The sequence below is a fragment of the Aphidius gifuensis genome, linkage group LG5 (assembly GCF_014905175.1).
Source record: "Aphidius gifuensis isolate YNYX2018 linkage group LG5, ASM1490517v1, whole genome shotgun sequence".
NCBI classification, from domain to species: Eukaryota; Metazoa; Arthropoda; class Insecta; order Hymenoptera; family Braconidae; genus Aphidius; species Aphidius gifuensis.
The window spans coordinates 828,230-840,886 of NC_057792.1; the positions used below are offsets into that span (position 1 = coordinate 828,230).

The window sequence follows — 12,657 nt, forward strand, 5'->3', positions numbered from 1 at the left end:
ATTAATTTGCTATACACACTCTATTGAATTTATATAGAATTTTTTCACATCACAATGTCGACAATTTTATGACGTAGATTGATTTTATTTCATTGGATTTATTAACAACAAAAATATACAACATATTTTATATATTTTTATATTTTTAAATCACAATTTTATATTTAAAAAAATGTTAATAAATTCAATGTAAATTTATATACACATATATTATAATTGGATGTTCAATGTTTATTTTGAAAATTGTCTCGTGCATTTTCAATATGCAATTTGTATGCTACTTTGATATTTTTTCATTTCCCAGTTGATAATATTATTATATTTCATGTTGCTTATCAAATACAAAAATATATTTTATTTAAATATTTACAATAATATTCCATTAAAAATATCTAGATATTTTTTTAATTAAAATTTTTTTTTTAAACAGGTAAAAGCATTATAATAATTATCATAGTCAATTGAATGTTATTATTGATATTTATCAGTGATAAGTATTTTTTTTTGATATATAATTTACAATTATTTATTAATTGTAAAACAAATAATTGTTACAGGTTGGTATGGAGCGTCGAGATATTATCTTGACAGCAATATTTGGTACATTTGGCGCTGTAGGCGTCCTCATCGGCTTCGGTCTGGCTGCTTGGCTATATCTTAAAGCCCGATCGTCCAAAGGACGTGACGGTGACCTTGAAGAACAAATGGATAATGATGAAGGTGCAAGTTGCAGTCAATCACAACAACCAGCTAAAAAAAATGGTTTTCTTAATTTAAAAACACCACTGATAAGCACCAAGGCACTTGGGTAAGTCACGAATATTTAAATCAATTTTTTTTATTAAATATTATGCTATTGTCAATAAATCACGATTAATATATGACAATATTCTGATGCTGAAAATTTAATACAATATATAATTTAATCTATCGAATATTCAATTATTAGAAAATTTAATTTACAAAAATTATAGAACATAAATTACTAGTATAAAAAATTAAATTTATATTCAAATATAATTATTAAATTTGAATATTATTATTAACAAATTATTTGTCAAATCATTCAACAATATAATATTTACCCATCGTAATCGTATGTAAATATTTAATTGTTTTTTTTTTTACTCCCCAAAAGGTCAACATTCACGTAACACATGTTGGCGAAGTTTTTTTATTTTTTTTTATAAAAAGCTCTAGTACAACTGTCGGTAAAAGCTCTCAGTTTTTTTCCTCATCAACTGTTGAGCTTGCAAGCTTATATAATATTCTGTTGGTAAAGTAAATATCTTGATAAACTTAGATATGATTAGTAGAATTCAATTTCACCATTGAATGTTGTCTGCGTCTGACTAAATCCTGACTTTGCTACTGATATTGTTTTTAATAAACTTGTGGTACAAAAATTATGCGTAATATAGCTACATAAAAAAATTATTTACATTAAAGGTAGTGGGTTAGGATAAAACAGTTGACATTATTTATTGGATACAATTTAATTAATTTTATTTAACTGCATTTATTAAGCTTACATTATTGAAAAAAAAAAAAAAATTATTTTTAAACAATTGTTTAAAATTGAAAAAAAAAACAGAATTAATTTAAGAAAATATGATAGTTTTTACCAACTGTTGAGCTTGCAAGCTTATATTATATTCTGTCGGTAAAGTCAATATCTAAATAAATTTATATATTAACAGTAGAATTCAATTTCACCATTGAAAGTTATCTGCGCCTGACTAAATCCTGACTTCACTCCTGAGTTTTATAATTTGCTATCATAATTTACATGAAATATATACTGATGATTTTTTTTAATTTAAAAACAACAAACTAAATAATATAAATAAATTAAACTGAAAGTAAAAACACTTATTTAATAGAAAACACAATTTTTAAAAATTTATTTCATATACCTTATTTTTTTGCTTAGTTCTGTTGTCGTTTTTATACAGCAAAACAAACAATTAAATTAATGACAATTAAGGTTGAATTTTGACATTAAAAATACATTAGCTTTTTCTTTAATTAAAAAATTCAGAATACTCTAAGTTTGATAAATAATATAGAGATATACTATCAAATAACATTAAGTAAAATTTAACAAATTACAAGTATAATACTCTCTAGTACAATAAGTCGAGTCTTCAAACTAAAAAGTTTTATTTATTATTATTATTTTACTGTATTTATATCTATATAAAATTTAGTAAACAGAGCTCAAAATATTTACCAACACAATGCCATCAATCTTTTAAATTAACACTGTAAAATTTATAAAAAAAAAAATTCTTTTTCAAAATAAAAATATAAACATAGATTTATAAAAACTTCAATAAATTTTTTTATTAATAAAAAAGAAAATAAAAAAAGCAAAAATATATCGACTGAGTGTGATAAGTTTTTGTGTAAGCTATTTTAGATTTAAAAAATTTTTTTTTGATTTATTTATCATCATAAATATAAGTTGAAATACGAGCTTAACTTCCGGTTGAATTTTATATCTCTCTTGTTTCACTGACAAAGCCAGATATACTCAATGAACAAATACTGCACTGCCACAAATACCGATAATAGCTTAATTATAAAAGCTTCTGCCACCTACTTGACTGCGGGGCCAATAAGATTAATTAATATTTAGTTATTAAAATTGAATATAGCCTGATGAAAATTTTTCAAGAGATGATGGTTGTGGTGGTTAAGAAACAAGGTGACCGAGTTGGCAAATTAAAGTTCATAAAATAATAATTCCATTATATAAAATAATATTTTTAATAAATTTAAATAATAGTAATTTATTTTCTAATAATTAATTAATTATTGATATTAATTTTAATTCAAAAAATATGAATAAAAAAATTTACAAATTAATTGACTTTTTAAGGATAAAAAAATGTATTTTTAATTAATTGTTATAATTGATCTGTGCTCAATAGACATGCGTGCAATGTAAATACAATGTAACAGCTACATATCGATTTGATCTTCCCCACTTTTCTCTCATCATGATATACATCTCATCGACTAAATATATTCTCATTTTATTTATGTATATAAAAGTGAGCAATTTTTATTCAACACATTTTGTTGTGTGTCTATTATTAGCTTTTGTATTTTTATTTTTTGAAATAGCTGTCATTGGGGATTACATGACTCTCATATTTTATCTGTTTGACCAATGGCCAACACACATTCACATATATATTTATTCAACCTTATTTATCCCAATTTTATGATCCCTTATCATGATGTCGAGAAATGGTCATAACAACAAAGTGGATTTCTTCTAAACTGCAAATATCTTCATTCTACAAAACTTGATACTGTCACCTCTATCATTGGTACTATATTCATTTATTTTTCATGTTTTTTTGTGTGTCCAAGTTGGGGGTGTATGAAACACACTGTTGACTTTTTATATTTAAAAAAAAAATAATAAATTGCCATACACCAGATGATATTGAAATGAAAAAATGATAATAATAATAAATAAAAGTAGACCATGAAATTTTGTTGAATCTTTTTTTACATTCGCACTGTCGACTTTTTTATTTTTTTAATTTTTTTTTTCACCCCTCTTGGTTTTCCCATTCATTGCGGTCCATTGAAAAGATTCTCATATATATTTCAGTACCTCAATTTCAACATAAAACCCAATGCTTATATATTTCACAGTAAAAACCAACGATTTATCTCAAACACTCTGGATTTTTTTCATTTTTTTATTTCAATTATATCATTGTTTTTTTTCTAAATATTTTTATATAAATATTATTAAGAAATATTTTATTTTATTTTTTATAATACGAGCACATTGGCGCGCTACGCGCGCCTGTATCTATACCTTCTAAAAGGTTCATTGTTCATTGATTTTATAAACACAAGTATTATCATAAAAAAAAAAAAGAATGAATAAATTGACGAAAAATTTTTTTAATTTATTTATTTACACATAAATCACACATAATTCACACGTAATTTTTAGTCTAATAACATCAAGATTGAATGTTTACTGAAAAAGTTGTGCTACCTTAATATGTCAATTTTAAAAAAAAATATAAAAAATATTTAAAAAAATTTTGTTTTTGAATTATTTCTTCACACATAAAAAACACATAATTCGCACAAAATTTTGAGCCTAATTGCATTGAAATCCGATGATTATTGAAAAAGTTGTGCTAGCTTAATATGTCAATTTTAAAAAAAAATATGAAAAATATTTAAAAAAATTTTCTTTCAAATTTATTTCTTCACACATAAAAAACACATAATTCGCACAAAATTTAAAGCCCAATTGCATCGAGATCCGATGATTATTGAAAAAGTTGTGCTAGCTTAATATTTGAATTTTTAAAAAAAATATAGAAAATATTTAAAAAATAAAAAAAAAATTTTCTTTCAAATTTATTTCTTCACACATAAAAAACACATAATTCGCACAAAATTTTAAGCCCAATTGCATCGAGATCCAGTGATTATTAAAAAAGTTGTGCTAGCTTAATATGTCAATTTTTTAAAAAAATATAGAAAATATTTAAAAAATAAAAAAAAAATTTTCTTTCAAATTTATTTCTTCACACATGAAAAACACATAATTCGCACAAAATTCTAAGCCCAATTGCATCGAGATCCGATGATTATTAAAAAAGTTGTGCTAGCTTAATATGTCAATTTTAAAAAAAAAAATATAAAAAATATCAAAAAAAATTTTGTTTACTCGCTTTTTTTTGTTGTTTTTTCGTTGCTAACGAAATAAATAAAAAAATAATAGAAAAAGGCAAACAAAGAAATTTGTATGAGAGTAAGTGAGAAAAAAACAATGACCAATCAAATGTCCGGAAGACCGATGATGTTTGTCCTTTTTATATTAGGAATAAGAATGTTTTTGTCACTTGAATTTTAAGGATATATTTATATTTAAAAATAATTAAAATAATATGAAAAGAGTTTTATAAAAAATCTTAGAGGTGGATTAAGCAAAGCAATCTCATTAAAAGTCACACAATAAAAATATTCACACAACATTTTTTTTATATTTATATGAGAATGAAGAAATGACCAAATATATTTTTATTATTTAAAAAATTATATGATAAATTTAAATTTAAAAACAATAACTGTCAGGATCGAAAGTTTTTTATTTATTTTAATTTGAAATATTGTATAAAATACTCAAGCAAGGCTTATGACAGCTTCTAGTTTAACTACTCAAATGCGTATTGAATTTTTTTAATCATGCATTTTTTTTGTTGCAAGAATTTGATTAGTTTGTAGATGAAATTATTGAAATTGATAAAATTCTTGATACGAAATGCATATCTGACTGATGTGAAAAGTGAGCAACTCCCAAAGTGATCCAACACTTAATCAGCTTAATGATAAACCATGATGATTCAGATGACATTGCACATGTATAGCAATGTATCACTGCAATACATGTGCAGTAATAGTGTACAAAATATCACTCTTAGTATTTGACTATTTGAGGAAATGATACTTGTAAATCATAAAATGATACGACGACGGGGTGTTGGTCGATGATGCAGAAATGCATTGGTTGCGTTGCAACATGTTTGCAACAAATTTTCAATACTAATATTATATGTACACATGATTATATATGTCTTTTCATCATCCGGCATATTTATGCTATACCTTTAAGTTTGTGTTATTTGGATTCATATTATTATGATGTTTATCGTAAGCATGTAAAAGTGTCAGAACAATAGAACGACAGAGAGAGAGAGTGAGAGAAATTGATAAGCCTGGAAAATACAATGTCTCACAGTCGTTTATACTTTATGTGCTTACGATTGGTCATATATACATATATATATAAATTTTCCTTTTTAAATTTCGTACAAAATATCCATTTATATTGCCCAACTCAATAATGATATAAATAAATTTATTAGATACTTGAATTTTAGCTAAATTTACAGGCATTTAACGTTTGATCAAAATTATTTTAAAAAATAAATTTGAAAAATATTTTCCATTTGGGTCGCTTATGTGGGTCAAGGTTTTTGGGAATCAAGGTTATCGGGAGCATAATATCATGATGTTTTTTTTTTACATGTATATAGGAATATATATTTAATTGATTTGATAATGGATTGATGAAATTCTTTGATGATGAGATTGAGAGCCAAAAAGAATAAAGTAATGTTCATTTTCTAACATCAGCTGATAGTTTTCAATGCCTTATTTTTTTTCTATCATGGTTTTGTGTTTTTCTTTTAATTATATATGATTTTTTTTCTTTTTCTTTTTGATCTTTTTTCGTTTGGTGCTCATCTTTTATTTTAAATTTAAAAAAGACGATGATATATATTGGTGATGAGACAATTGCCACCACACGTTTTGTCACATTGACCCAATTATGTCTAGCTTAGGTTCTTTTTTATTTTTTCTTATATATTTTTTGAGGACTGAGGAGAAATTTCTTTCTCAATACTTTCGTACAGCTGTCGATATTACATATTTTATTCTTCAATCATTTTAATATATTTTTTCTTTTTATAAAATAAAAATATACCTGTCTTTACTGTAAAAATACTTTTATTTATTATTTCTTCTCTTTGATATTTTTTTTTTTATTTCAAATGTTTCTATTGTCCATTATTGAGACAAACAAAATATTATTTTTATATTGAATTATAAATTATTAATATCTAAATTAGTGGAAATTAATTTGTTCTATTTTTCTACACCGTATGAATAATTGTACTTCGAATTCACTACGGAGAAATTTTTTTCCGCTGCGTTGCATATTTTTCCTCATTTTTGCTGAACTTTGAGAGGAAAAAATATATATAAAAAATATTGCATATAGTTATACCAATTTTCACGGCTTGTCAGACGTGATGGAGAGAAAAAAAACGAAAGAATAAAAGAAATAACATAAAAAATAAAATAAATAAAAAAAAAACCAAACTATCCGTGTCAAATTGTTATCTCGATGAAAAAAAATGCCAAGCTTATTGTAGAAATTTATTCACAAAGCCCGTAATTTTAAAATAAGATTATTATTCGGTAAATTGAAGTGATGTTAATATAATAATTAAATTAATAAATATGACAAAATTACAATAACAATATTAATTGTCCAAACTCCAAGGTATTTTGTATTATTATTATTTTGTGTATTTACAATACAACCAAAATCTCAATGCCACAGTATTGCTTCTCTCAGTGGATGATTTAAAACAGTCTTATTAAATAATTGGGGGTGTTAACGTCAAGGTTGAGGCTGCATCTGACTTTAATATGTATATTTTAATTAAATCCCCTGAGGCATTTAGACATTTGATATTAGAAACTAAACAATCATCATAATAATTCAAAAAAATTTTTTTTATCTTCAAAATAATAATTTTGTGGACAACGGTCATTTATTATTATTACTAAAATAATAAATTTCTATTTTTTTATTTTATTTATTCTCTAATTCAAAATTCAATTTTAGATATTTTATAAAAAATTATTTGCTCGAATGTAAAATTAAAAAATTAAAATAAGTAATAATAATAATTTTTTTTTTCTCAAAATTTATTTGTGCTAAAATTTAATTTTAGCAAGAGGGTTTTAAATGGTAAAAGTACGACTGCATTATTGATTTTCTATTGAGTTAACATGAATACACTATATCTTACTTTACAACTAACATGTTTGTGTGCCTTTGTGTGTGTATTCATGTGTATAGAGTGTTACCGTAAACAAAGATTTTGAAGGAACTCACCTGACAAATTGGACTTTGTAATGGCTAAACAACAATTACCATTCTTACACATTACAAAGCATGATTATTTTATTTATAACAAGTAATAAATCATCTAATATTACACATACTTATTACAATTATTTCGTGAAATAAAATTAATATTTTTTTGATGATAAAATTAAATTAAAATTACAAATAAAGTGGATTTTTAAAATTAAAATGATAATGGTGTTTTAAATATTCAAATAAAATAAATATTAGTAAAATGTAAGAAATAAAATTATTTTTAAATAACTCTGGTAATTTGTAACTTAAAAAAAAAAAATTATTAATAACTTTATATTAAAATATATCTTTAAAAATTTTTTTTTCAATGAAATTAAATTTATTTTCTTCTACCGGTAGTATTTATTTATTTTAGAAATTTTTCAGATTCAATTTTATATATCAATTAAAAGAAAAAAAAAAAAAACTCATGGGAAAAAATTTGATTACCACATTTAACTTTTTTTCAAGTATAAATCGATAATAAATCTTTTGCTGACTTTTCCTCGTAATATTCAGCATTTTACCTGATTTTATATACATAGTTTAACTAGATTTTTCTCTTCTCGATATTTTTATTTACCAAGTTTTGAATTTCTTTGTGCTTGTGGCCATTAGAGGGTCTTGTTAGAGTGACTCCATCAGGAGTTTTATTTTTTATTTTTATTTGTTTTTCATATATAAACTGAGTTGAAAGGCCACGGGGATTTTATTCCCCGGACAATGATATACTATATTTTGAATTTATTTATTTTTTTTTATTTTAAAAAACTCTACTAGTTGGATAAAAGTTTCGCGAAAAAAAAAAAAACTCAATTTAACATCTGATCAGTAGTAATTCTCCGTATATCTTAAGAAAAATTCTCCGTTAAAAATTTTTGTATTAGATCAAACGTAAGCCAATTAAAACTATTTATAAATTTTATTTAAAAAATTTTTTTTGCTACTTGATATTATTATATAAATTTATTTATTATATTTATTTTTTTTTTCATCTGTTATTTAAGCTATACTTTCAACAATTTAACGAACTTTATCTGTTTGAATATTTAGAGATTTTTTTCCATACTTTAAAGATGGTTGCATCAATAATAAGAAACTATTTACACCCATATTTTTATTATGGTATATAAAAATTTAAACTTTGGTATATGTATTTGAGATAGATAGATGAACCAACTGTTAAATTACTAGCTTTAAGTTGATGAAATGCCAATTGGAAACAAGCCAAAAAGTCAAGTGTTTCAGTTGCTCACTTGAACAACCGACAAACGCAACAGATATACCACTTGTTACATTTGTTTTTTTGTATTTTTTCTATCATGATTTTTAAAAACACTTTGTGCTGATATTTGATTTTATTATTGAATTAATTCATGTGGTTGTCTTGTTAAAACTTGCTGATAAAAAGTTTTTTAAAAGAATTTTATTTTAATTTAGTGATTGATTGAAAATCAATGCTCTTTTTTCAAGATAATAATATTTTTTTCACGTCAAAATTAATTAACAATTATAATAAAAAATGAAGAAGAAAAAAAAATAGTTTCTTGGTAATGAGGAGATAATTGTTAAGACAAACTTTTGATGAGTTATAAAATTTTATTTTTACTATTTTTTAATAATTTTTATTTTTTCTTAACAGTCGAGATTTTTTTAAAAATAAATTCTCAATTTTACTTATATCATCAGTCATTTTAATCTTGAATAAAAAAAATGTCATTTGACAAATCGATTGATCATTCTCGAATTACTATATAAGATTAATGAAAAAAAAAAAAAAACAACTTGAAAACTTTTTGGAAAAATAAATATGATAGTTGAGTAAAAATAAATAGAAAAAATTATTAATGCATGCGAGGGTTTATTTAGAAACGATAGATTATATTTCCTTTTTTTTTTTTTGATCAATTGGTTTATGTTAAATTTTAAAATTATGGATTTTCTTTTGGCAGAATATTAAGTATCTAATTTAAAATTTTCTTGGATTATTTATCAATCGTTTGAAAGTTATTCCATTAAATTGAATATTTATAAATTTAATAGATAATTAATTATTGTATTGTTATATTTTTTAAACAATTCATTGTTATCATTTTCATCTCAATAAATTTATTGACAGAGTCTGTGAATTTTTTTGAATGACACTCGTCATATTGCTGATTTGCAATGTTAGAAATGTTTATCAATTTGCCATTAAGATCTTCATATTTTTTGTAATATTTATCGACAATATTTAAATAGAAATTAGAGCAATTTTGTTCATCTGTTATCAAGCATTCATTTTTGGTAGAATTAATTTTCATTGCTATATCTTCAATCTGCCATAATTAAAATGAAAATGATTAAATTAAATTAAATGTCTATAGAAATTGGTGATGATAATTGACACTCACCGTTTGTACATAAACAAATTCTGGTTTTAATGATAGAGAATTATTGGAAAAACATATCATGTCGTGATTTATCGAGTCGAGACTTATTGATTGTATTGTAAAGCTTGCATTGAATAAACAAATATATTTTTTCAAAGAAGTAATTGTATCAGCCAGTGCTCGGATTGGAGAACCGTATTCAAATTCAGGCAAGTGTAATTCCTTGTCATTATTATTTTTTTGCTCTAATATATTATACTCTAAATAATCTGCAGTAGGTTGAACTAGAATCTCCTCAAGATAAGCCTCCAAAGATCCATTGACTTGCAAGTTTTTATCAATCACAATCTAAATAATAAATAAAATATAATTTTAAATTTTAAATAAATTTTGTATCGTATTTTTATGATCTAGATATTTTTGAGGCGTTAATTAGCTGATTATTTTTTAAGAACTAGATTTATAAAATATTCAATAAAATATTTTTAAATTGTTTTTGATTATTTTCAGTGAATTTTTTTTGGTTGTTTACCTGAGTACTGTTGTTGATACAATTGTCCATATTTTTTTTAATTATAACTTCATGCTGAAAAATCATTGCGAGTGGTTCAACACATTTTTCGTAATTTTTTCTTGCAATTAAAGACTCATTTTTATATATCAAAAAATTATCTTCTAATTGTCTAGTAAAATAGTGAAAAATTTTAATTTTTTCATCACAGTTATTCGAATTATTCGCCAATGATAAAGAGCATTTACTCAATTTAAATGTCAACATTTTTGTAAATTTTTCAACCTAAAAAAGAAAAATAAAAAATGTTTTTAAATATATAAATTAAATTTTTAATTAAATAAATTCTTACCAATTTATAATTTAACATTGTTTTGTCCAAATTTTTCTCGAGATACCATATACATTTTTTAACAGGCATAATAATTGAGTAAAAAAAATTTTTACTGTCAATTCTTGCTTGTTCATAACAACCCACATATTTTTCAAATGTCACATTTTTTTCTAACATTGCATTTTTGTTATAAGCAAAATTTAAATCAAATAATTTTAATTTGCGAACAATATCATTGAATTCACGATTCATCTGCCAATTATTGAAGCTCAAGGTCAAATATATTTCATTAAATTCCTCGATATTTTTCATATCGAGTACTAAATTGAATGAATTAATTTCTCCGTTATTTATCTGTATAATAATCAATAAAAATATACTGTGTATTTTATAATACTTGCAGTTCATACTTGCAATATCTTCTTTTTATTTGGAATTAATTTTTAAAATAATTTACAATTTTTACAAAGTACATGAATAAACTTTATATTTATTTTTTATATTGGGCAAGTAAAAACTGATTGATAAAATTATTATTTAAAAAAATAAATAATATAATATTTCACTAACTTGAAATACGAAAATTCCCAAAAAAACAAATGTCGATACGGTGTCGATTTTCATCATGTCGTTGACTATTTATTAACTGTTATCTTATTTTTTGATAAAAAATTTCTAACGATGGTTGGACTTTAGCCGGTGTCCTCATTAGCGAAATCACGTGTTGTTTATGAGTGAATAGAAATATATAAACGACAAGCAAAACGATTAAAATATTTTTAGAAAATAAAAAAATTTGTTGATAAGCATTTATTAATTTCAACTGCGTAAATTTTATTTTGTATTCTGACTTTTAAATCACCTTAATTAATAACGAGAACGACATTCAGTGATACATTTATTTTTATTTTTCAACAACATTTTATTGATCCCATTACAATTTTTCAAAATAAATATTAACATTTTATTTTTACAAATTATTTTTATTTATTTATATTACAATGTTTTATTTTTATCCCAGAATTTATTGCCAAATTTATAGATAACATGCGAATTAATTTTAATTTATAAAAAATCTAAATTTATGAAGATTAATTTTTTTTTTTATTAATTCTTTTAACAAGTTGCTTTATTTTTTTTTTACCTTTAATTGATATTTTATAATGTTGAATATAAGTGAATAAATTTTAAATGCAATTATCAATCGTTTTTTTATTTTATTTTTTTTTTGCGTCAATAAAATCTTCAAAATTTTTGATGGCTTGTTTTAGACATTGCCTCATATTTCTTTCAATTTGAAATGTTTTGCGTTCAAATTTTCCAACTTGTATTTTATATTCTTCACTATATTTGTTGTAAAGTTTTAAACATAAATTCAATTGATTGACTTCAGCCACTGTGTCATTATAGAAACTAATAACCTGCAGAGTTTCTTTAATCTATAAATACAAAAAAAAAATAAATAAATATATTTAATAATTAATAAACCATAAAAGATAAATTTTAATTTATAAAAATAATTTTATGTGTTATATCTACTGCTTTTGATCGGCTAGATTTATATTTCAATTCAGTTGAATGATTTATTTCACATATACGAATTTCGTCTTCAGCTTTATAATGTTTTTTCTCCAATTCAATCATTAAATGTACATGAGTATCATATCGTTCT

General features: G+C 23.0%; 1 protein-coding gene across 1 annotated transcript in view; it reads left to right on the top strand.

The window, feature by feature from the left end:
* LOC122856652 (synaptotagmin-7) overlaps nt 1-12,657 on the top strand; it is a 67,611-nt gene that overhangs the window by 5,198 nt on the left and 49,756 nt on the right. Inside the window, exon 2 of the mRNA XM_044158393.1 lies at nt 558-808. Within this exon, the coding sequence (XP_044014328.1) occupies nt 558-808 (251 nt within the window). The remainder of the gene's footprint in view (nt 1-557; nt 809-12,657) is intronic.